Source organism: Micromys minutus (assembly GCF_963924665.1).
Source record: "Micromys minutus genome assembly, chromosome: X".
In the NCBI taxonomy this organism is placed as follows: domain Eukaryota; kingdom Metazoa; phylum Chordata; class Mammalia; order Rodentia; family Muridae; genus Micromys; species Micromys minutus.
In genome coordinates this window covers 56,831,030-56,851,476 of record NC_137970.1, presented here as the reverse complement: position 1 = coordinate 56,851,476, position 20,447 = coordinate 56,831,030, and the positions used below count along the sequence as shown (strand labels likewise).

Genomic DNA, 20,447 nt, shown 5'->3' with positions numbered 1-20,447 from the left:
ATAGAGAGCTTGGGCAAACCTGTGGGCTCAGGGGAGAGAGCACTGCTGTGTCTTCCTTGGGTACTCAGTTCTCTGCAGGCAGTCCTGATGGTAGTGTGCCTGATCTTCTTGTGACTCTGGGTCAAGGCCAACACTCAAACATAGTAAAAGAAATATATAGCAAACCAGTAGCCAACATCAAACCAACTGCTGAGAAACTTGAAGCAATCCCACTAAAATGAGGGACTATACAAGGATGCCCACTATCCCCCTACCTATTGAATATAGTCCTAAACAGATAAATTAGACAGCAAAAGGTAGTAAAAGTGATACAAATAGAAAAGGAAGAGGTCAAAGCATAAATATTTGCAGATGATATGTTAGTACACTTAAGTGACCTCAAAAATTACACCATAGACCAGCTAACATTCAACTTCAGCAAAGTGCCTGGACATAAAATTAACTCAAACAAATAAGTAGCTGTTCTTTTCTCAAAGAATAAATGGTCTAAAAACAAAATTATAGAAACAACACCCTTCATCATACTCACAAACAATATAAAATACCTTGGTGTGACCACAAGAAAGCAAGTGAAAGATCTGTATAATAAGAAATTCAAGTCTCTTGAAGGATAAACATAGTAAAAATGGCCATCTTGCCAACAAAATCTACAATTTCAATGCAATTCACAACAAAATTCTAACTCAACACTTCATAGAGCTGTAAAGAGTAATTGATAAATTCAATTGGAATAGGAAAATAAACAGGATAGCAAAAACTATTCTTATAAAAACAAAAACAGGATAGCTCTAACTATTATCAAAAAAAGAACTTCCCAGAGAATCACCATTGCTAACTTCAAGCTGTTGTATAAAACAATCGTAATAAAAAATAAAAAAATAAATATTTCTTTATGTTTTCCCTCCCATTCTTGTTTAAGGATCTCTATTGGAAAGGAAGAAGGAAAAACATCACTGTTTGCAGATGACATGATAGTGTACTTAAGTGACCCCAAAAATTCCACCAGAGGACTTCTACAGCTGATAAACAAGTCGAGCAATGTAGCTGGATATAAAATCAACTCAAACAAATGAGTAGCCTTACTCTACTTAAAGTATAAACATGCGGAGAAAGTAATTAGGGAAAAGATACCCTTCACAATAGTAATAAACAGTATGAAATACCTTGGTTTGACACTAACTAAGCAAGTAAAGGAAGTCTATGACGAGAACTTCAAATTTCTAAAAAAGGAAATCAAGGAAGGTCTCAGAAGATGAAGAAATCTCCCATGCTCATGGATTGGAAGGATAAACATTGTAAAAATGACCATCTTACCAAAAGCAATCTACAAATTCAATGCAATCACCATCAAAATTCCAACCCAATTATTCATAAAGGTGGAAAGTGCAATGTGTGATTTCATCTGGAATAACAAAAGACCTAGAATAGCGAAATCCATTCTCAACAACAAAAAAAATCTGCGGGAATCACTATCCCTGACCTCAAGCTATATTACAAGGCAATTGTGCTAAAAACTGCATGGTACTGGTACAGAGATAGGCACGTGGATCAATGGAATAGAATAGAAGATCCAGAAATGAGCCCTCACGTATATGGTCACCTGATTTTTGACAAAGGAGCTGTAAACATTCAATGGAAAAAGGACAACCTATTCAACAAATGGTGCTGGTCCAACTGGCACTCAGCATGCAGAAGAATAAAAATAGACCCTTTCTTATCTTCTTGTACACATCTCAAGTGCAAGTGAAACAAAGATATCCACATTAAACCAGGTACACTGAAACTATTAGATGAGAAAGTAGGGAAAATCTTAGAACACATAGGCACAGGAGAAAATTTCCTGAACAGAACACCAATGGCTCAGGCTCTAAGGTCAAATATGGACAAATGGGACTTAATGAGATTGTAAAGTTTCTGTAAAGCTAAGGACACTGTCAACAAAAAAAAAAAACAAAAAAAAAAAAAACAAAAAAACAAAACAGCAGACAACAGATTGGGAAAAGATCTTTACCAACCCCATATCAGATAGAGTCCTAATATCTAAGGTATACAAAGAACTCAAGAAGCTAGGCACCACAGAATCAAACAAAATAAAAAAAATGGGGTACAGAGCTAAACAAAAAGTTCTCAATTGAGGAATATCGAATGGCTGAGAAATATCTAAGGAAGTGTTCCACAGCATTAGCCATCAGGGAAATGCAAATCAAAATAACCCTGAGATTCCACCTCACACAAGTCAGAATGGCTAAGATCAAAAATTCAGATGACAGCAGATTCTGGCAAGGATTTGGAGAAAGAGGAACAATTCTCCACTGTTGGTGGGGTTGTAAACTGGTAAAACCACTCTGAAAATCTGTCTGGCAATTCCTCAGAAAATTGGACATAGTACTACCTGAAGATCCAGTTATTCCACTTCTGGGCATATACCCCAGAGAAGCTCCAATATACAACAAAGACACATGCACCACAATATTCATAGCAGCCCTATTTATAATATCCAGAAGCTGGAAAGAACCCAGATGTCCTTCATTAGATTAATAGATACAAAAATTGTGGTATATTTACAAAATGGAGTACTATTCAGCTATCAGAAACAATGCCTTTATAAAATTCATAAGAAAATTGATGTATCTAGAGAATATCATCCTGAGTATGATAACCCAGTCACAAAAGAACAGATATAATATGCAGTTACTGATAATTGGATCTTAACCCCAGAAAGCTCTGAACACCCCTGAAACAATCCAGAGAGTATATGAAGTTCAAGAAAAAAAATGAAAATGTAAAACCATTATTCTTAATCTTTACACACCAAGAAAACTTTGACTTATTCTAGGTTACATCTTGATTTACATGTACTTTATGCTCATTGTAACTAGTAAGATCTTATTGTACACTATCAAACCTTTAAAACAAAACAAGTAGGGACAGATATGTATTTGTATAATTTTATGCAAAAATACTTAAATTCTGTACATCTATCTTTGTTTTTAAAATAAAGTTGTTCAATTAAAAAATAAAAATGAATAAATAAATAAATAAAAACTTGGTATCGGTACAAAGATAGGCAGGTAAATCAATGGAACAGAATTGAAGACCCAGATATAAACCCACACACCTATAGTCACCTAATCTTTGACAGAGGGGCTAAAAACCTTCAATGGAAAAAGGACAACCTCTTCAGCAAATGGTGCCAATTCACCTGGCAGTTTGCATGCAGAAAAATGCAAATCAAGCCTTTCTTATCTCCTTGTACAAAGCTCAAGTCCCAGTGGATCAAAGACCTTTACATAAAATTAGGTATACTGAAACTAATAGAACAGAAAGTGGGGGAGAGCTTAGAACACCTAGGCACTGAGGAAAATTCCTTGAACAGAACACCATTGGCTTATGCTCTAAGTTCTAGAATTGATAAATGGCACCTAATAAAATTGCAAAGTTTCTATAAGGTTAAGGACACTGTGAAGAGGACAAAACTGCAATCAACTTATTGGAACAGGCTCTTTACAAATCCAACATCTGATAGAACGCTATTATCCAATATATACAAAGAACTCAAAAGTTAGACTACATAGTATCAAATAATCCTATTAAAAATTGAGTACAGTGCTAAACAAAAATTATCAATTGACAAATATTAAATGACTGAGAAGCACCTAAAGAAATGCTCAACACCCCTAGTCATCAAGGAAATGCATATCAAAACAACCCTGAGATTCCAACTCACACCAGTCAGAATGGCTAAGATCAAAAACTCAGGTGACAAGAGATGCTGGGTAGGATGTGGAAAAAGAGGAACACTCCTCCACTGTTGGTAGGATTGCAAGCTAGTATAACCAATCATCAAATCAGTCTGGTAGTTCCTCTGAAAATTGGGCAAAGTACTACTTGAGGACCCAACTTTACTACTCCTGGGCATATACCTGAAAGATACTCCAACATATAACAAGGACACAGGTTCCGTCATTTTCCCAGCAGCCTTATTTATAATAGCCAGAAGGTGGAATGATACCATGTGTACTTCTATATGGATACAGAATCTGTGGTATATTACACAATGGACTACTACTCAGCTATTAGAATCAATGACTTTATGAAATTCTTAGGCTAATGGATGGAACTAGAGACTATCATCCTGAGTGACATAAACCAGTCACAAAAGAACACACATGGTATGCACTCACTGAAAAGCATATACTGGCCCCCAAAAGCTCTGAATACCCAAGAAACAATTCACAGACCTTATGAAGCTCAAAAAGAATGAAGGCCAAAATGGGAATACCTCAGTCCTTCTTAGAAGGGAGAATAAAACACTCACAGGACAAAATACAGGGACAAATAGTGGAGCAGGAATTGAAGAAAAGACAATTCAGAGACTGCCTCACCTAGGGATCCACCCCATATGTAGCCAACAAAGTCAAAGACTATTGCTGATGGCATGAAGTGCTTACTGGCTGGAGTGAGATATTGATGCCTCTTCAGAGATTCTGCCAGAGTCATACAGATTCAATTGAGGATTCTTGCAGCTAACCATCAGACTGAACATGAGGACTCCAATGAAAGAGCTAGAGAAAGGACTGAAGGAGCTGAAAGGGTTTGAAACCCCATGGATAGAACAATATCAACCAAGCAGACTCCTCAGATTCTCAAAGTACTAAACTACCCTCAGAAGTAAACACATGGAGGCACCCATGGCTCCAGACGCATATGTAGTAGAGAATGGCCTTGTTGGGCATCAGTGGGAAAAGACACCCTTGTTCTTGTGAAGGCTTAATGTCCCCGTGTAGAGGAATGCCAGAACGGGAGGCACTAGTGAGTGAGGGAGTACGCAGTGGATAGGTGGTTAGGTAAGCACCATCATATAACCAGGAAAATGGTGAATGATATGGGTTTTTCCAAAGGGGAAACCTGGAAAGGGGATATGATTTGAAATATAAATTTAAAAATATCCAGTAAAAGGGAAAAAAGGAAAGTGACACCTTGTAGGGAGCCGTTTGTGCTGCACCCAAACATGGTGCCGGCTTCCCGCCGAGAACTCAGCAAACAGAGCTGTTGCCCAGCCAAGAGACTTAGTGCGCATGCACCACATAAGTCACAGCCCACTCTTGGGGCACGTGATTGAGCTACAGGAGGATGCACCAATCAGGTAGCAACACAAGTCTCTGAGACATATATAGCAATGCATTTTCTCCCCCCGCGTGAGAAGAGGAAGACAGTGGAGAGATTGCGGGAGACCCCACGTGGAGGGATGGCAGAGAGGCACCATGTGGAGAGAGACTCGGTAAAAGAGATTGCGGGAGGTCCCGCGTGGACAGAGACTGGACAGAGAGATCGTTCGTGGGGGACTGCGCGTGAGAGGCTGTCTAGACAGTAGAACTCGGTAGGGAGTCCCCAGCTCAGAGACAAGTTTCCTGCTCAAGAAGCCCCTGCTCAAAGTGCTGTTCAATAAAGGTTATTCCGCAGAAGAATCTGTTTGTTTGTTGCACGCCTGTTCCTAGCGGCGGGAAGCGTGGGCGCGTGACAACACCTAATGTGGAGCAGGCAATGTAAAGAATCAGGAAAAAAATCTGACAGAATGAAGCAGAGATAGAATATGCCCATCACTCATGAGAACGGGTTAGAAAAGTTATGGACTTAAAAGAATAGGAAGGGTAGGGTATAACATTTGAAATATAAATACAGAGAATATCCAATTAAAATTAATTTAATAAAGAGAGAGCAGTGCAGAGAGAGTGGTGAGGGTAACCAGATCTTTGGTTTTTGTTTTTGTTTTATAAACCTGGACAGTGTTATAGAGCAAGGCTGCAGAGAAAACAAACTAGACACAGATGAAGACAGGACAAATCTGGCCAGTAAAAGTTTTACACCCATCCACCCACCTGTCTAGTCACCTTTTCATCTGACCTTCTATACTTCCCTCTATTAATCTATCCTTTCCTTTATCTATGTCTCTATTGATCAATCTCTCTATCCACCCATCCAACAATTTATCCATGATTTCATTCACTGAATAAGAATTAATAATCTACATTCTTAATACCATTATTAAATGTTTAATTTGAGAAATTAAAAAAAGTCTCAGACTGAGGAGAATACAGTATGATGACCTTATTATCAGTATTATTTATATAGTATTATGTGACTACAAGATACAAACTGACTAATTCTTCCTAAGATTTTGGGCAAAATTTCAGGAAAGAACCAGTATTTGTGATTTAGGAATATTAGAAAATAAGTAATTTACAAAGTGAGAAAGAAGAATAAGAAACCAAAGCATAAAAGAAAGACCCAAAGAGTTAGAATGCATAGTGTGTCAATGAATATGGGAATATTTATTGTATGACTAGTGATTCCCTGACAGGTAATCACAGGAGTTGAGGTTGAAAGAGTGATAAGATTTCCACAGTTGTATATGTTATACTAAGGCATTATGCCACTAAGTAACTTATATGCACAGAAGCAGAGCTGTTAATAATGATTTCTTACTATAGACCATGGCTGGACCATGGTTTGATTTATATCAAAAGAATAATATAAGAAGACAGATTTTTAGCTAGGTCTCTAAATTCTAGTAACATGTGGAACATTTCTTAAGCCCTTAAGTTTTTCCCTCACAAATAGTAAATTTCTCAATACCTGCAAATTAATTTAAGCTACTTACCATTGACAAATCTTGAAAAAATAGTGTATAATCAGCTTTGCGTTTCAGTGACGAAGTCTTTGCTTCAGGTTCAGTAGTAATTGGCTAAAAGCAAAGGTAAAATAAATTTAAATAAAAAACCCCACACTATTTATAGGAGGCCCAGAGTACTCAATTAGCATTTTTAATATTTCAATAAAATGTCATATAATAAACACTGATATACATAAATAGTACATGAAAAAAAGAGAACTTAGGCATTATTCTGAGGGTTTAAGGCATGTTTGTTGGTTAAATCCTTTGAACAACCATACAAAGTAAGTACAATTATTAATATGAAGAAACCCAAGACATAAAAATAATTTAATCTGGTCAGTAATTTAGTTATAAAATTGATATTTGATCTCAAGAAGCCTAAAAATGTCATCAACCATTTTAACACTAAATCAATTTAATATATTTAAGTCTAAATTTAACAGCATCTTGTGAAATAATTTATTTGACATTTTTCCTATAAAACATAACAATTACCAGTTTCTATCTTACTGATTTAGAAATACTATCTTATTTAGCAGGTTTAGTGTTGCATTTATTTGAATATGTTAATGAGTATATTATATAAAATATATTATATTGTCTTTCTTTGAACTTCTAGAAAATTGCTTGACTAGTATACTTAAAGAAATAGATGAATGACTATATATAAAAGCATTTTATAATCAAGAAAAAGTCATCAAGATTTAATCATACAAAAGTAAAAACTTAACTGACAACTGAGTAATATGTGTAAATGACTAACTAAAATATTTCATAAAAGAAAAGCTCAAAAACATATGTCCTGATGGATGATTTGTATAAAACACATAGGGGGAAATAAATTTTACTTAAATTATTTTGTGTAACTAACCAAAAAGTTTTCCAAACTCATTATACAAGGTCAGCCTTTCTACAAGAACAACAAAAGTTACAGTAGACAACAAAAATGTTATGAACCTGCATCCTTAACTAATGTATACATCTTCAACAAAACATTACCAAACCAAATCAAAGCACGTATAAAAAGTTATTCACTGTAATCATGTAGAACTCATCCTAATCTCCAAAGGGAGTGCAACATAAATGAATCAATAATAATAATAACCACATAGCCAGAATAAATAATGAAACCATATAATCTTCTCTATAAGTACAAAATTAGTATTTAACAAAATTCAACATAAGAATGATGAAAAATTAAGTACAGAAGAACATTTCAGCATAATAAAAATATTCAAAACTTAAAAAACATAATATTAGAATGGAGAAAAGCTAAAGGCATTCTGTCTTATTAAATCTGGTGCAATCCAAGGATATATATTACAAAGTCATTAATTTAATTTATTACTGGAAGTCCTAGTTTGAATAGTTAACATAAACAAACAAACAAAAAAGACATTAAAATGGAACTTTTTCTAAGTTTAATTATCACTATTTCCTGATGGACATGTATTTATATATTAGGACGTCCTAAGAAAATACAATAGAACTAATATATTTGTTCTGATTCCCAGTGTTGGAGATTGATCTTGGAGCCTCATAATTTTGTTCAATCAGTCTACCATCGATCTACATTCCTGGACACTAAGATTAATGAACTAATTCTTTAAGTTGGAGCCTATATAACCAATACATAAAAATCAGTAGCATCACCATATACAGCTTAAAATAGTTACAAAAATTTTTTAAAAAATTAAAGCGCTTATAAATAGATTCAATCCAGACACTGAAAGATCAGCAAAACTGAAAATGTGGTATGGTGATGAAAGGAACTGTGAAAAATGCAAAAAGATAAAATATATTATTACCTTCTTAGGTCGGGAGACATCGTAATATTAAAATGCCCAAGATACTGCTATTCAAACAATTTAAAAAAATAAATTGTATAGCCCCCTTTGACATGCCAGTGATCTTTTAACATGATGAAAATTATCCTAAAATTTTATTGGAACCACTATAACTCTAAACAGCTAAATAATCTTGAGAAAAATAGCAAACAGGAGATACCTGCCACTATGGTATCCAAAGCAGAGTGACAGAGAAATAAAAATAACCACATAAGTAAAGGGAACACATAAGTACCCTAGAGGTGAGTCTACATGCTAACACCCTGTGAATCTTGACAATCCTAAAAACCTGCCTTATAAAAGCATAGTATCTTCAGTGATGATGGTGGGAAAATTATAGGTCTACACTTGGTTTAATATTACCCACCTCTTATTTCCTTCTAGTTCCAAAAACAGCAATCTAAAATAACTTAGTGTCTTAAGTGTAAGGTCATAAATTTGTGAAAATATGGGAAGAAACGTGAGAAATATCTCACACAATTGGCAGGGCAAGGCTTTTTTTTGAGAATACCTCAAAAGCATAGTAAACAAAGATTTCAAAAAAGCTAATGGTATTCTAGCAAATAAAAAGATGCTGTAAATTAATCTCGAGAGTAAAGAAATAACTTACAGAACTGGGAAAATATTTGAAATTATTCATCCAATAAATGATGATATTAAAAAAAAAGGAACTCAAAATCTCATTCACATAAAAACAAATAGCCCATTACAAATAAGCATTTGCTCCCAAAAGTTATTTCCTAGAAGTCATAAACATGCAACTTTAATGAGAAAATACTCAATTACTAATAATCAAAGAAATGAAAAGTCAAAACCAAAATGAGATCTCAATTCACTCCAAACAGGTTACTACTATCCATAAGACAAATGACAAAACATGAAAATGCAAAAATGGCACACTTGAACATAGTTAATGAAAATATAAATTAGTACAACTATTATAGAAAAGCATATTGATGTCCATAAAACATACACAACACAAAACAGAAAATATAACTTTTCTGCGATCCATTAGGCCAAGTCCAAGCAATAGAAACAAGTACAGCCAAGAGATAACTTCTTTCTTATTCACTCCTGTACTATTCACAAAAGCTAAGAAGTGAAAATAACTAACATGATCATGAATGGGTGAAGTAAAGATAATATACACCTACACACACACCCCTCTCTCTCACACACGCAACATGGAATACTATTCTTTAATAAAAGAAGTTCTTACCGTTTGTAACTACATGGTTATGTCTTAATATAATTATGTCAACTGAGATAAATCTAACAATGAATGACAAACATTTGATTTCATTCATAAGTGGAATCATAGAAAATGTAAAATATATAAAGAAATAAAATACTTGTCAGCAGAGGCTGCTAAGAGTAAAAGGAAGAGTTTAGGAAAGGATGACCACTGTGTACTTAGTTAATATTAAATGGGAGTAGTTATTTCTGATGTGTAACTGCATACTAGGGTACATATAGTGATAATTCAATAGTTATTACATAGTTAGAGGATAAATCCTGTTTGCAATACAATTTGTAATGAAAATATTTAAGAATTAATTTTTAAATTTTCAAATATATTAAAATATTAACTCTAGTCATCAAACCCTACAGTAGATGAACAAAACATTTTAATAGATTATTTGACAAAAAATAGAGATCTTCAATGCAAAAAATTATAACCTGAATAGTACAGAAGATACTTGGAAGAACTTACTTCACTTACAAATAAAGTGAACTGACTGTTGCATAATGTTACTCAACATTTTCTGAGCAACATGTATATATGAGGTTTATCACAATACAGAAATGAGGGACAATTGTTTTGATTTCTAGTGGTCATAATTGCAAAGAATGTGTTTTTACAAGTGAAATTTTCTAAGTCTCGGCTTCATTAATAAGACATGTTATTTATGCTTTCCTCACATGGTTGTTTTTGTACACTGAATAAAATAGTATAAATAAATTGTTTTGCATATAAGTACCATAGTCTAATGATTAACGTCTTTTTCTTCACAATATCAAAAAGTATACTATTTAATGATTTGATAGATATCTATTTGCGGAAAAAGACACAAAACTGAGCAATATAAAAATGTTGATAGGGTTATAACTTTCAAAAATTAAAACATGATTTTGAAGATATAAACCCACTGTTTAGGTAGATCAGTATAATATTTGACAGTAGCATTGTACTTAAGAGCAACAAGGAAATGATGGGGATTAAGTTCATTGGTACAGTGCTCACTCAGCAGGAAAATTGCTCTGGGTTTGACACCCAGAATATCCCAAACAATACTAGTTGACTATCAGTTCCAGTGGTTTCACAGAACTGCTTTATTATTTATAAAAATTCTCAATATAAAACTGAGTGTTGATTTATTAGAAACTATTGAAAAATAAAATATCCTCTAATCATCTGAAAGCCTATTTTCAAATTATTATTTTAAACATATTTGATGAAACAGAAGTCATGTACTAATAATACTGAAAGTTCAAAACCAATGAAAATAGTTCTCTATTGTGAAAATAGCATTCAGAAACTAACCTATAAATGCAAATGGATATGTTATAGTGAGATATTTTTATATTACATACTTTCTATAATAAAAGTCTCTTTATCCTTTCATCATATTGCCCCCTCCCTATATTTAAGTTAATAATATGGCTTGCTGTTAAATATTGGAGGTATAAGTTCTGTTAATAGCTTGGAAAAATCATAAAAGATATATAAAGATAGATAGATGTTTAAATACACACACACACACACACACACACACACACACATACACACAAACTATAGCCATATAACTACAAAAGTGGTATATTTTTCTTCATATATTTTCTCAAATATTTTCAAATTCATATTGGTATTTAACATATTCATAACTATTTAATATAGTCATAGTTTTGACTTAGTTAATATTTTTCTTTTTAAAAGTATACATTTTCAATGTTCATTGCTTTAAACTCACTATACTTACAAATACACTATGCTACCAAACACTCAAGGGAATTAAGCTTTTGTTTTTCTTAATATATTTTCTAAGAGATAGGTATTTTTCAATTTCTTTTTTCTTTTCTTTAATTGAATACTTTCTTTATTTGCATTTCAAGTGTTATTCCCTTTCCATGTATTCCCTCTGAAAACCCCATATCCCATCCCCTTTCCCTGCTTCTATGAGGGTGCTTCCCCTACCCACCCAACCAATCCCTCCTGCCTTCCTGCCCTGGAATTCCCCTACACTGGGACATCTAGCCTTCCCAGGTCCACTGGCCTCTCCTCAAATTAATGCCAAACAAGGCCACCCTCTGTTACATATGCAGCTGGAGCCATGGGTCCCTCTATGTGCACTCTTTAGTTGGTGGTTTAGTCCCTGGGAGCTCTGGGGGGTATGGTTGGTTGACGGTGTTGTTCTTCCTATGGGGTTGCAAACCCTTTCAGCTCCTTCAGTCCTTTCTCTAATTTCTCCATTGGGGCCCCCATGCTCAGTTCAATGGCTGGCTGAGAGGATCTACCTCTGCATTTCTCAGGCTCTGACAGAGCCTCTCAGGCTACAGCTGTATCAGGCTCCTGTCAGTATGTACTTCTTGGCATCCACAATAGTGTCTGGGTTTGGTGACTGTATATGGGTGTTTTTCAATCTTAAAAAAAACATGTATAATAAGCTACCAAAACAAACTTAAAAGAGACACTTTCAAAATTTATTTGTAGTTGGTGGCATTCATCATAAATAAACAGAAACGGAAAACATTTTAACTAATGTAGCCATTTTTAGACTAAACACAAGCCAAGATATTACAAATCAAGAATTAATTAGATTATCAGCAACTACAGTATATTTATACTAAATTTTTATTCATACTACATAACAAGAATCCTATGTTTTCTGAATTAGGTTGATTATGTAATTAAAGATCTGAATAAGCACTAAAGAAAAAAAGGGAACATAAGATAAAGGAATACTATATAAATTATATTGATAAGAGAAACATTTTTTTAAAAAATGTTTCAGTGAAATGTAGAACAAGACAGCAATGCTGCACACTGTGATGCAGAGATAGTTTCTCAAATAGTAATACATGTAAATATAAGGATAAGTATGAGATCCTATCAAAATTTAAGAACTGAAAGATACAGTATAAAGGGGAACTATACAAATGACTTATTTACATGACAAAATAAGGGTAAGATCAATATAAATTAAAAGATGTGTTATATAATTTCACCTAGTAGATGTTTGCTCTCAAGTATTGAGGAGCAGGTCTTATAATCAATAATGAGTAAGATTAAATGAATAAATGAAGATTTTTTAAAAATACTAAAAACCCACAAAAGTATTCATTTCAGTGCTCGTAGTTGATATTATTTTTTAATAGTACAGGATTTGGGAACTGGAAATGATGCATACTCGTGTGCTAACAACAAGAACAACAATACAGCAAAAGTTTTTAAAAGAACATTCTTTTTGAATTATAATTTTAATGAGAAGAGTTGTCAAAAGTAAGAATTGTATGAACCAATATCATTAAAGAGAAATAAAGTATAAGCCTAAGAGTTAAAGTAGCCTGAGTGATATTAATTGAATGTGACAATTGAGATTTACTTGTAGTGATATTTCATTTAGTAATTTATTGTTATTGTTCAGAGTATCATTACAAAGATTTGAGTTTTCCATGGTCTGTCTTAACCCCACTTCCCTGTGTATTATTTTTATTAATAATCTTGTAAGCATGATCGCTTTTATAATGAAAGCATATTAAAATGTAGATAATAAGTATTATAATTATTTTAACAAAAATAATTAACAAACCCTTATGAAGGACATTGTCAATTAGATTTAACCACTAGTAATAAATTGACAGTAGCAGAAATCTTAACGACAGTAAAAGAGAACAGCATTAAAAACAACATAAGATACAAAAGGTAGTAGTACATAAAAGATAGAAGTTTGATTAATTTGCCTGAAAAACAAAATTGTCTCTGGATAAGATTAAAATAGTCAGTTTTCAAGGCATAATTCTTCTCTACTGTACACAAAGGGAAAATGACTAATGTCCTTTTTAACAGTACTACTTTTAATCATAGTTGATAACTATCATTTTGAATGCTGCTATCAATTAATGTGGATGGGTTTATACATGAAATTGGTAAACAAGAGCCCACAATAATTCTGACCTACACAAGATCAATGAGTAAACCTAAAAATGACAAGAATAAACTCAGAAGTTGGAAACAAAATGTCTTAACAGAAATTGGTAAGTTTTTAAGAAAAATAGAGAATCTCTGTGATAATAATGCAGTTTATGGCATGTCCATTTATCTTGCTGTTCCTGGTAACTAGGCTTAACTGGATAGTTCCTTGAAAACTTTTACATATACACTTGTTTAACTGACTTGATAACACATTCACCAAACGTGAAACCTTTCCTTTCGGACATTTGTAGAAAACAAATAGAGGAACTGGATTAAGCTGTCTACAGCTGTCTGAAATACAAATAACAGATGGGCAATCAATAAGCTAAAGAAAATATCAAAAGGGTAAAGTTGGTGAATACTAGTTCATTGTAGCTTTTATAAATAACAAAATATTCACATAAATCTGTAAAGATATGATCAATCACAGAGCTGTATACATTTCCAGGTCTGAGAATATATTCAAGAAATGCTCACAAAGCCTTTAAGCTCTTATTTATCAATTGCACTGAGTCTCCTGGAAAACATGAATGCTAAAGACAGAAGTATCATATGATTGCTGCAGTGGAACGTTTCTCTATGTTACTAAATGTTCCATAAAAGAAGCAATCATAAGTATTTCACTTATATTTTTCTGGATATACAACTTGAACAATTTCAAGTTATACATCTTTAGCCTCTGTAAGCTGTGTTTAAAATTTTCTGTGAAAATAATCATCCTTCCCTTTCTTTTATTTAAAATTTCCATTTGTTGAAAACACAATGTACTTTCTGTACATAACGGAAATACACCACCTAGGACAGACAAGAGTGCACAAAAAAGTAAGAAATTATACCTTTGATTATTACATAATAGTCACATAAGTTTTTCCCAATTTCACATAACTGCATTTTTCCATAACTCTCAGATTTCCCATATCCCTATTCTTTTTATTATCACTTTGTAGTAGAGGTTTGGAGAATATTAAAAGAGCTCTTATTATTGAAACAATACTTGAAAAGTGTGTGTGTATGTGTGTGTATGTGTGTATGTGTGTGTGTGTGTGTGTGTGTGTGTGTGTGTGTGTGTGTGTGTGTGTAATTCAAATCCAATATGCCTATGGAATGCACACTAAAGCAAACCGAAAAAAAAAAAAAAAGGCTTACTTAATAGTCAAAGGCCCTAAAACAGCCACTTTTCCTAAGAATTACTGAGGTTTCCACATTTTGACCTTTCTTTTTTTGAGCTTCAGATAGCCTATGAGTTGTTTCTTGGGTATTCAGAGCTTTCTGGGGCTAGCATCCAATTATCAGTGACTGCATATTGTGTCCATTCTTTTGTGACTGGGTTATCTCACTCAAGATGATAGTCTCTAGTTCCATTAATTCCTACCTTTTACTTTCTCATCTCTAAAGTTGAAGAGTATTGGGGACATTTTTTCGGTCTTCACTTTGTTATTTATTTTGCTGTTTTTTATTAAAGAAAAAATCCTATAAATTTTCTTATCGCTATGAAAAAGACACTTTATATAATGATATTAAAGTGAAAGAGTTTAAAAGAGACCTTAGTACTAAAACATTTATCTCTACTTTCATTGTTAATTGAGACATACCGTTTTTTTTCATTTTCTTGTCCTTTATCTTTTGATTAATAAAATAAGCAAATGAAAGCATGCAAAGTGATAAGTTTAGGAATATATCAAATATAGTCTCACACGAAAGTGTATACATATGGACCAAACTCTAAATGATTGATTTTGCATTACGTCCTGATATAACTAAGTTTTCAAAAGACCGAATTAAGTATTTTATAAATAGATTGTGTTAGTGACTGGTAACAATTTTAAATTTGATTATTTTTTTACCAATGGGTAGATAAAATGGCTGAAAAGTCCATCTTATTTGATACTTGCTTAAAAATCATTTTGACTTGGCTCCTAGAAATTTCTTTGAAATAATCCCAAAGACAGTATTTTTCTTATTTTCCTGTACTGTCATGTTTTCATTAGCTTTCTGTGTGCGATATAAAAAGAATTCATATTGGTCTCACTTAAAAAAAAGTTCATTTTTCTCAAGCTAAAAAACTACTGCCATTAGTAATTTAAAAGCACATTTACACCTACATTTTGGCTTTCAAATTGCACATCTTAGCATCAAAGGTAATTTCCTGGATGTATTAATGATACTTTCATTCTTTGGCAATGGATATATTTATGTTAAAACTATATATCTAGGAATACAGTGGAAGAGTATTTTCTCTACCAGAAAATTGTAAATAATGAACACACACAAGATAGTGATTAGGCATACTTATAGATAGAATAGGTTTTTGTATTTCCAGCCAAACACAATTTCAAAAAGAGAGAATAAAATCATCAAAGTACTACTGAACACTGGAAAAACATAAAAAGATAGTATCATTATGTTCCCATTAAGTTTATTCCCAGTAGCCTAAGGAGCCCCAGTTCAGCTCTTTTGACCATGTGTTTTCCCCAAGAGCCTTTAAATCCACATCCTCTCCCAAATGAAGCTATTTACCTCAGCTGTGTTAGTCAGTTAATGGTTGGAGTGTTACTTAGCTGCAAAATGGATCAAAAAGAAGTATCCTTTTACATTTCTTAGTCTAGAATGGCACAGAAACAAGATAATTTTTTTAATTCATAAAGTTATTACTCTACAACTTTGAGACTGCCAAGTACAATTCTGATTTGAGTTATTCCTAGAAACAAAGTGCAGCAATCTCTTCCCATCTCCCTAAAGACCAAGCCTTAAATTTTTTGACTAAGTCTAAGTTAGCTTTTGTAATTTTAAGAACAATATGACATGAAAATAACAAAAGCATATGAGCTATTGAAAATAAACTTAGAGAACTCTGGCAAGGACTGTTAACTCAGCTAATTTTGGCATATAAATATATGGCAGGGCCTCCTAGGACAAAGAAATTACGATATGCCTTCAAGGTAAGTAGGTCAAAGGATTCTTTTATTTCTGTGTTTTAGAACTGTAGAGTCAGGAAGTGAGCTTTTGAAATTTTCTACTTCCTTCCATTGAGAATACTCAGTGTGGCAAGATGGCGTATGTTGGGTTATCATGTTATGAGCACCATCTGATGACTACTGCATTTATTCCTTTTCCGCTTTTAATGTTTATACCATATTAAACAGTGAATTTTGTCAAAGAACTTAATGCTTCTAATTGCATTCTCATTTAGGAAATCATATATCTATAGAAATTTGAAATGATTTGGTAAGATAAAATATAAACTGAAAATTTTAAGTGTTAGCTTTTTTGCTGTCCCACATACCTTGACTCCAGAAAAAAAAATCCTGTTTATTCCTGTCATCACTTAAAAAATTGTTCAATCTATGTGGTTGTATTTTATAATGTTATTTTGTTGTTTGAAAAGTGTACAGAAGTATATTATTCTACCATCTTATGTTTTCCATAACATATTTTCAACTATATTTCTAAACTAATTTTAAACACAATTATTTTCTTTAACCATGCTAATATACAAAAAATATAATTATTACAAATACAATGCTTGTTCAATTTGATTTACATTTTTATGGACATCCTCCTTCAGTTTTGTTTACACAAAAAATCTTATGAATTATTTGATAAATAAATTGAACAAGTTTCCCATACAAATGGTCAATCAAAAAAAAAAAAAAAAAAAAAACAGAATGATGTGCAGTTCTGATTTCAGGGTCTGTCCAACTCTCTGGTTTGAAGTAACTCTTACAAATTTACTACTTAGTTCCTGCTGGTCATGAGGCAAGGGACTTAACTCACTTAGTGTGTCTGTAGCCCAAATACTACAACAAAGAATGATCTGAAGATCTGAAAGAACACAGGAATCTAAATTCAAGAGAGATATTTATACCCTTCCATGCTGAGAATGAGAACCCAACCAGAAGAGAGGTTTAAGGGGAGCACCCTTAGACCCTGTTGTCTATCCCCAAAAAAACTTCTGTTGAAGTAGTTAAGTGCATATCTTCTGGCCTTTGTCTCATGGTTTAAAATAAACTGTTATCCTGTCATAGAAACAAAAGGGAGAAATTAGAGTCTTTCTATTCTTCATTTGGCCAAATTATAAATACATGCATTTTATTTGAAAAAAAAATGATTTACTTATTGCATAGTGTTCTGCCTGCTGCCTGCATGCATGCCTGCAGGCTAGAACAGGGCAGCAGATCTCATTATAGATGGCTGTGAGCCACCATGTGTTTGCTGAGAATTGAACGCAGGACCTCTGAAAGAGTGGACAGTGCTCTTAACCTCTGAGCCACCTCTCCAGCCCAAATACATGCAATGTAATAGGTATGCTTTCTAATTGACTGTCGCATACAGTAAACTAATGCATCAAGCTATGAACTTGACTGGTTAGCAATAAGCAATGTATTTGTGAATAAACTCTGCTTTGATTAGTTATATGGAGAACCGAATATAAAATTATAGAGAAATATAGAAAAAATATTTGTAGCAAATACTTAAGTTTTTTTTTTTTTTTTTTTTTTTTTTAAGGCACTGATAGGCTTTTCAGCTAAGTGCTAATCAGGACATGTTGAAATGCAGAAGAAACGTCTTTATTACAGATACAACTGCTATAAGGGCAAATAGGCACCCTACCAAGAGCCTGTCTGTGAAGTTCTAACTACACACTAGCTTCCAATGCCTGGATTCCAATATAAGGATGGTTATCATTCTTACTTCTTCACGGTAGTCTATAGATCTTTGGTTGTTAGACTCAGGGAGATTAGCACACTTTCAATTCACACACACACACACACACACACACACACACACACACACACACACACACACCAGGAATATAATGGATACAACTTTAACTAAATGTGTCCCTCTTGCTCCACATACTTAGACTAGTATGTTCCTTTTTGGCAATGCAAGACACCTTCTCTCTTTCCTGCCTCCTACAGGAGACTATTAGGTAGCCTAATTACAAGAAACCTCTCTCTTCTGAGACCTTAAAGAAGGGAACTCCATTCAGCTCTTATCAGAGTCTCTACTATGCTACTTTCTATATGCTCATTATATCAATAACTCTTCTAATAAAACCTATTCCCTAAAAGAAAATACACTTCAGTATCTATGTTGATCCCTGTGCCCAATGTCTTTAAGGTATAATTTGTTTTGCCCAAGAGAAACACTGAATAGAAATATTTAAAGTAGTGTCTCAGAAAACAGTCTTATAAACATATGTGATTCTAGAACAGATTGCTCTTTAAAAATACTCTATCTCTATAGCTGAACTTTATAACTTGCAGTGAATTTTATGTGATTTATATTTGGCATGCTTTGAGAGTTTGTGTTATCCAAGCTGTGGAACAATAACTAGTATCTAGTGGTTAGAGTAAATGGGTCACTGAATATTCCAGTTACAGGAAATATTATGCACTACATAAGCACATGTTGGATCTTTGTTGCCACTCTCTACATTCATGCTCTACCAATTAGTAATAAACAACAAGTATGTGAGTTTTATTGATCCCCGAATCCAATTATAAGAAGACTAATCCAGATATTTCTAAATTATTAGGCAATGCATTCTAGCAAAAATTTATTAATAATAAGTTTTATATATGCTATATAAGTGCTACTTAATAACTGTCCTAGTAAAACTATTACATTTCTTCACTAAATTATAGCAACTTAAATGACAAATTGATAGTTACTGTTTTTATTATATATTTTATTATTTGGTAGCTTTATACATGCATACAAATCAATAGGATAACACCCACTCCCAATTTGCCCCATTAAACTACCCCATATTTCCCTCTCCCAACTTGATGTCTGTTTTGTTTTCTTCTTCTATTTTAATAAATCTCTAAGTTCTGAAAAAACTACTGAAAGTTAATAGCTGCTGAAGAAAGAAAGAAAGAAATAAAGAGAAAGAAAGAAAGAAAGAAAGAAAGAAAGAAAGAAAGAAAGAAAGAAAGAAAGAAAGAAAGAGGGGGAGGGAGAGTGAGAGAGAGAGAGAATAAGAAAGAAAGGGTGTGACAACTGACAGTTACTCCTAACAGCTACAAAACACTCTACAGCTGACTCCATCGAAGTCTCTAAACTAATAGACTTAAGGAAACCCTACTGTCTGTGACCTTAAGAAAATAGGATAAACCCAGTCATCCTTATAATATATGTCTAAGAAAGTTTAATCTTTAGGACAACTTGTTATTTGCTGGAGCCAAAAAACTTATTATAAGTCAAAAGCCACTAGGGAAGAGAAATTTCCCCATAAACAATTATTTTGAAATTTTGACAAGAATTCATTTTGTTTCTTGAGATATTATTTACCACTGACAACACTGCAGTCAGCTCTTAAATATATTCTTTCAAAGAAGTAACTGTTTTTCCTTGTACAAGTGGGAATACTAGCTTAATTATGATGGTCACTTTGTTCCTACTTACATCTGTGCCTCCTGCAACAAATGGAGTACTGTCTTTCTCTGAATTAGTACCAGTTATAAAGTCAAACAGCCTAACCACATGTACCAACACCTCTTCCTAAGACTACATTGTATATTCTCTTTAGCATATCCCAAGAATCTATAAAAGGTTTTCTGCCTTTTGCTTTTGTTAAACTCAAGACTCCCTGAGGTTTTTTCACTAGCCCATAGTTATTGAGTAAAATCAGGTTGTTTGCTTAACATCTTTAACAAGTATCCAAAAAACATACCTAGGGTGCAATCTAATCTCCAATGAAATTGATTTTATACCCAAATTA

At 33.2% G+C, this 20,447-nt stretch overlaps 1 protein-coding gene across 1 annotated transcript in view; it reads right to left on the bottom strand.

Annotated features, from left to right (window-relative positions):
* Positions 1-20,447, bottom strand: part of LOC308414969 (uncharacterized protein) — a gene marked incomplete at both ends in the record, with an annotated part of 347,470 nt that overhangs the window by 153,701 nt on the left and 173,322 nt on the right. The window contains one exon of the mRNA XM_080910119.1: positions 6,662-6,745. Within this exon, the coding sequence (XP_080766245.1) occupies positions 6,662-6,745 (84 nt within the window). The remainder of the gene's footprint in view (positions 1-6,661; positions 6,746-20,447) is intronic.